General features: G+C 46.0%; 1 protein-coding gene across 1 annotated transcript; it reads left to right on the top strand.

Moving 5' to 3' along the window:
- The first annotated feature begins 1,824 nt into the window (after positions 1–1,824).
- On the top strand, positions 1,825–4,516 carry LOC113485372 (leukocyte cell-derived chemotaxin-2-like). The gene is made up of 4 exons (XM_026858497.1): positions 1,825–1,948; positions 3,323–3,451; positions 3,544–3,605; positions 3,868–4,516. Exons 1-4 carry the CDS (start codon positions 1,897–1,899, stop codon positions 4,072–4,074), a joined length of 450 nt encoding a protein of 149 aa, XP_026714298.1. The 5' UTR covers positions 1,825–1,896; the 3' UTR covers positions 4,075–4,516.
- Positions 4,517–6,542: the final 2,026 nt, after the last annotated feature.

Here is a 6,542-nt window from a genome sequence, read left to right as displayed (position 1 = left end):
CCGGGGTTTCAACCCCAGCCCCACATTCGGGCTGACATCTGGGTGATCCCCACAGCCCTTCCCAAAGGGGGGTGAGGTTCCCTTTAGCCTTCCCCCCAGGGTGGGCGGCCTGGCAGACAGAGCCACTGGGTAAAGGAGCCCCAGGGGTCCCGCAGTCAGTAACCCATGCTCAGGTGTCCCACCTGGGGATAACAGCGGGGACCCCTCGCAGGAGGGGCAGTGTCTGTGTGTGAGGTGGATGCCCTGTGCAGAGTTCCCTGTTGGGGAAGGACCTCCCGCCTCCCTGGGACTGGGCTCCAGGCAGCTCTGGCTTTTGTAAACATGGGCTGTGCAGAGATTCAGTCTGTGGCTTCCTTGGTCTGATGTGTTTGGCTTGTTGACTCGGTTGTCTCCTGTCCCTTCTACAATAAACTGCATGTCACCATTTATTCCACCCACTGTTGGCCATGCGGTGTCGTTGTTGGGGTCAGTGGGATTGATATCAATTATGTATAATCTGACTTGTTTGTACCCCCAGCGCTCACCCACGTACTGACCCTTCTGTATCAAATACAATCTGGTTATTGGCTCACCTTTATGCTGACTGTGTCCTTTATGCTAGGCCTGGTAATTAGCAAAACAATGGGTTCCAGTGTTGGCTCTGCCCAAGCCCAAGCTATTTCCCTGTCACTGTTACTGTATGACAGACATAAGTGATGTAGGTGGATGACACTTCACTGGGAGAGGGGAAAGGAGAAGGCAGCATGTGTGTCTTGAAGACATTCTGATGGGATCTCTTTCTTTTCCTGTGAAATACAACTTCTGTTCAGTGGCGTCCACCCGCAGCTGATGTCTCCATCTCCGGCAAAGACAGGTTGTGAATCCTGTGCAGCGGAACCGCTCTTGGTGGTGCTTTGGGAGGTAAGGCCACAGTCACCCCCCACAGGAGAGAGACCAAGGGCACAGCATCCCTCCTGAGAGCCACAACCTGAAGCCGTATCTAACCCGGGCTCTCTTAATTTAATTGCACAGAGAAACAAAATGGTCAGTGGCTCTCAGTGGCACAGACCAGGCGGCCAAAGAGCTGAGAAGACAAACAACTTGCAGCTCCTGGCTGTAAACCAAGGCACTGCGTTCCCTCCCTTCCCAGAAACAACACTCGAGGTGGCCTTGTTCGTGCTCCAGTGTTCTCTACATCTTCGATTTCCTGTAATTCTGCTCAGCCACAATATTATAGGGTTTATAACATTTTCCGTTCAGGCACAGGGAAGATTGTAAACACGTGTCTCTCCCACTGTTGGCGCTGAAGGCTCACCTTCAGCAACATGGCAATGCCTGCGATGCGCTGAGGAAGCTGGCAAATAAAATCGAGGTGAAAGGGTCTCATTTCAGAATTTTCCAGCATGTGGTTGGGTGTGATGCATGGCACAGAGCTGTGTCCACCTGGCTGAACTTCTTTGCACGAAACAAGAGCCATGGTGGGAGGGCAAGGTATCCATCTGCCCAGATGGTTTTTAAACTTCATTGGATCACTGTTCCCCTTCTCCACCCAAGTTATCTTCAGGATTACGCAACAGGCAGGAATAGCCACAAATTGTCCTTAAAATTTGGGTTTATTATTCACAGTTTTGTTGTAAAAAAACCCCAAAAAACAAACAACAAAACCCAAACAAAACCGCATAGCTAAAATTGCTAAATAAGTTGGAGCCTGTACACCACCAATTAGCCAGGCTGGTGGTACACCTCGAGGGCTGCTGTCAGTTCTTGCTGTTGGCTAGAATCTGCAAGCAAAAGAACCGAGGCCACATAAATTTTCTGATTGGCTGCAAAAATTTGGATACAGCCTCTGTTGGGATGTATAAATAGAAAGCGAAGTATTTTAGACCTATCACTTTGAAAGCAGAGCTCTCAAGGCACATGAAAATGCACAGAGTCACAGCAGTCATCCTCGCGATTGCGATCTCCAGTGGTGAGTTAGCTGGATTTTAGTAAACACTGCTCGTTTGTAACCTGTCTTCTTTTTCTTTCTCTGTTTTTCGGGTTGTTTTTTTCTTTTTCAATGAAGGTTATCTGTAAGGATTTAGAAACTGATTTGTTCCCTGCCATTTTTTTGCTTTTGAAAAGAACTCCTCTCGCATCGCATAGAAACCTCCAAGGAAAAATCTTTTTTAGAGATGGTAAAGAGTCGTGGCACAATTTTGTTGGAGTAATAATGTTGACTGAATAAGAAAGAATCAGCTGAGGCATATCAATTATTAGACAGCATGCATGCTTTCTTAAAAGCCTTTTACTTAAAGACCAGCCCACTGAGCATAAAGTGTTCCCAGAGATATTTCTGTGTTTAATGTCATCACTTTTGATTTCAAGAAGAATACACAGTTCATTAAAATAAATTAAGGCTACCTAGAAAAAAGGGCTGTTTTGCTTGGGGAAGGCATTAGAGATTTCCTGCACCTTTTTAGCACCAGATCTTCAGTGTCAGCACATCATTTTCCCTGTTTGTGTATATTCCCAGAGCCCAACAGGGATGGGGCCAGCCGAGCTGTTCCCACAAGCGAATAAACCCTCAACTCGTTGCTTCTTCCTACACCACCCCTGTTCTTACTAAAGCATCCCATGGGAAACCCCAGTAGTTTTGGTGGGGGGAGCAGGGCTGTTAGAGGCTTGTAGAAGTTACCAAGACAGGGGTTGCCTTTCAACCCTTCTCCCCTAGAAATGTCTTTCCTCTCAGACATCACTGGGGCTGTAGGATCATTGCTGGGGCCATAGGATCAGCATGGCTTTGACTGTGGGTGATGACAACCAGAATCTGGAATAAAAAATATGAGGATGCTACTCTACTGGCTGCTACTTTGAAAGAGTTAATAGAGAAGCACTGGGAGATAGAAAATGCAATTAGTAAAAGGTAGATGACAGCTTGTATTTTTGACTGGATCCAGCATTGGGGAATAGGTGGCCCAGGTCACCTTCCAGGCAGAGGCACCCCACAGCTCCAGCCCCACGTCTGCCACGTGAACACAGCTCAGCACGTCTGCCATGGGCCATGGGAGAGATGGTCACTCCGTGATGTCCCCTCCAGATCTATTTGTTCTGCGTTTTTACTTTGAAGTCACTGCTTTAAGTACCCTCAAACATCACCGGGCAAAGAATAAAACAACAACAAAAAAGCTGCTTCACTGCATCCCTAAAATTAACTTGCATTAAAAGATGAACTGAAGCCCTGACCCATGGTTACAGCAAAGTCCAAAGGGATCTTGCTACTGATTAAACAACAAGAGCTGGGAAATCCCTTTTCTAGCTTCTGGGTTTCATCTTCTGTTCTTCTCTTTTTTTTCTTTTCTAGCTACTGCAGAACAATGGGCAAAAATCTGCTCAAGTCAACCTGCAAACAGAATCAGAGGCTGCGACTCCCAGGGCTGTGGTGGATACAATGACCCCAAGGTCCTGGGCCGGGATGACGGGAGATGGTTGTGCTTGAAACTTTCTTAAAATAAAAATAAGCATGAAAAAACAGACGAGAGGAGGGTTTCTAGCTGGCAAGGTGCTCCACTGCGGGCTAACCAGGTTCTGTTAATGCAGAAAGATGGATTGAAAGGATTACAGCATTCCACCTTTATAAAAAAAGGGCAAAGGATGAAGCTGGTCCCTTTGCACATTTTGGATAATTAAGGGAACAACCTCTGACTTGCTCATGAAGTTCTACCCACCCTAACCCCTTTCCCCATCCTCCTCCATATTAATTTATTTATTTTCCTATTCTTGATACTATAGGAGCATCACAGCATTTTCGATAACTTTTTCTGCTGCTGAATCTCTTACCATTTTATTGTAATTTGTATTTTGCTACCGAACATTATGACTTTGTCAGGCTTTCAAACCATTTCATAGCAGCAACAGCTTCCCCTTCTCCTCTCTCCCCTGTTAACAGGCTTCTGCATTAAGATGTTTTACAGCAAACCCTTGAAGTACAGCGGCCTTGTCAAGAAGGGAGAGAGAATCGGCGTCATGCTGCCCATGCAAAGGCTCTATCAAGGAATTATATCCCATGTCCATATCCAGAACTGGGACTTAACAGATCCTACTTCCAACCTGTAAACAGGTGGCTGCACATCAGGAGCAAAGCTTTCAGCCCCTCACTTGTGTGTTCATTAAATCGCTTAGGCATAGGTAGTCACTAGTAAAATAGAAGCCACTGAGCCTCAAACAGTTGTTCCACCCGAAAAGTATCCAAGAACAAAATGCTGGTGGTTATCTGAACATAAAGAGACTCGGAGTAAGGTATAACACGTGTTAAAGCTGTTACTGTGTCCTGCACATCCCTGCACCAGTGGATGAGGGCTGAAGCGGTGGGGAAGGGCTGGGAGGAGGTGGGTCCTCGATGCTCAGCAGCACTACAGTCAGCTCTGCTGCAGCTCACTCGTCCTGGACTCCTCTGCTCTCTTTGCAGCCAAGCACAAAGATTTCTTCAATAAGCCAGAAATTTCACTTGTGCTTGCACATGGAAAATCACGTTATTAAAGGGCTGCTTCTCTACAAATTGCTTTGAATTTCTTTGGTGCTGTCACAGAGTTTGGGCTGGGTTCTGCTTTTTTAATGCAGCTGGGGAGAAAAAAAAACAAAAAACAAAACTGCCTAAAGCTGAAACCCAAATCTTTCCTGGGGCCCGTCACCAAAAACATAAACCAACATTAATGAAGTAACTCATTCCTCTTCCCCAGACTCCTGCTTCAGGATTGCCTTGGCACACCCAGGTTTCTTTTTGTCCAAGTGAGGCATTTCTTTCCATTAGTAAAATCAGCTGAAAACTTTCCCGGGACAACACGCTCTTGTTAACAGGACAGGGCTCTTCAGGCCAAGGCTACCAGTGTGCTACTGGGAGTCTCAAGTGCTCTACAAGTGCTGCAGGCTCACGTATTTACCAAGGCAACTGCAGCCTCGGCTAAGCAGGGAAGCTGCTTCAGCGGGAGCTGCCTCTGTCCTGACAACACATTTGGTTTTTTTACTGAGAAACTACAGAAAGTTATTCCCCACATCCGTGAAAAGTGCTTAACCTGCTATGTCCCATTCACCTTCCCCAGGAACCACTTTCATTTTGCCACGAATGAAAAATCAGCACGTCCGTATAAATATACAGCCCAAATCTGCAGGGGCAGATAGCAGCCAGACATTGAAGGCAAGTCAAGGCAGTTGAGTTTGCTGTGAAAAAAACCTTTTCCTTACACTGAAAGCAGAAACATTTCAGCAGAAGTCCACAGCGTTCTCCAGTTTTAGCCAATTTTTAAAATTTTTGGCATGAAGGTGGCTGCCTGCAGAAAAGACTCCCGCTTAAGTTTCACTTGGTTAAAATCCCAGGTTTTAACCCAGTTATCAGCTTCTCACATTTGAAAAGGGAAGGTCTCAACCAAACCCCCCGTTCATGCAAATCCTAAGGAAAGACCGAGCTGACTGGGCAGGACTCAGCCTCCAGCCAACACACCAGCTTTGCTCCTCTACAAGCAACATTTTCACCTACACATTAATGACAACAGCTCAGGACTTTTCTGGTGTGTCCCCACAGACTGGTTTCACAAACCTTTTCAGGCAGCTATTATTCAATCTGAATTTTTCCAGCAGCACAGGGAAGTGCAGCGCTTTGGTGCAGGGATGTGGGATGCTCCTGCAGGTGCCTGACAGAGGTACAGGGCAAATGCTAAAACCTCCAGTTTTAGCTGAGGCTGTCGTGAGCAGCAGAGAAGAAACAGTAAATAGCACTTTCTATTCTGGGTTACAGAGCAGTTGGGGTAAACAGTATAAGTAAATCCAGCTTTATCTTTTCAGTCTAGTAAAAGAAAATAACAGGCAGTAAAGTACAATTTGTAACTGGCTCTGTGAAGGAAATAAAGGGCTGGCAAAGTATGTGGTTCTAAAAATATTCTAGGTGAGGGGAAAGGGTGCTGAGGGAAGTTAACAGGGGCAACAGCTTCTCAGGAAAGAGCAAACTTGAGCCGTGGAGAATGGCTTTGTTTCTGCACCAGTTCTGCAGGGATCATTTTCCTTGCTATCCCTGTTATAAGTTTGTACCACAAGGTCTCAAAAGAACAGCCTAAGGCTGCAACCCAAAACTATGTTATACCCTTCTATTTCCCTGAGCATTAATGGGGGTTCAGCCAGAGCCTTGTCCTCCTCATGAGATAGGTCACAGGTCTCAAAAAAAAAAAAAAGATTTTGTGTTCCTCAATCGTCCTCATTAAAACCTGCCTAACACAGGCTTAGCAAGTATGTTAATAAAGGCAAAATAAATTCGAGATGGAGTCTTCAATCAGAACCGTACACCAGCACAACTTCAGCTGCAAAGAAGAGACGCAGCAGACTCAGATCTCCTATCTGCTTCAAACACAACGTGCCCAACCATTCCTTTTGGCTGATCAGCTAGCGCAACCTGCTGATTTTCCAGCGATACTACACTGTAAGCAGTCTACATAAATCTTAATTAACCGTTGTGGCAAAATCCCTCTTATCTCAGCATCGTCAGGTGATCAGAAGCCTGAATAAATAGCAATGCGCAATTTGTTTTACGCTGTGCC

This window comes from Athene cunicularia (genome assembly GCF_003259725.1).
Source record: "Athene cunicularia isolate RWA chromosome 13 unlocalized genomic scaffold, athCun1 chr13_part1, whole genome shotgun sequence".
Taxonomy (NCBI): Eukaryota; Metazoa; Chordata; class Aves; order Strigiformes; family Strigidae; genus Athene; species Athene cunicularia.
Note: the sequence above shows the minus strand (reverse complement) of the source record. Positions and strands in the feature narration are given on the sequence as shown.

Bases quoted from the DNA above. Each gene is read 5' to 3' on its own strand.
- LOC113485372 (XM_026858497.1), top strand. From the start codon at position 1,897: ATGAAAATGCACAGAGTCACAGCAGTCATCCTCGCGATTGCGATCTCC. The intron at 3,452-3,543 runs GCTTGAAACTTT...CGGGCTAACCAG, and splicing joins GGATGACGGGAGATGGTTGT to GTTCTGTTAATGCAGAAAGA. The intron at 3,606-3,867 runs GCAAAGGATGAA...ACCATTTCATAG, and splicing joins TCCACCTTTATAAAAAAAGG to CAGCAACAGCTTCCCCTTCT.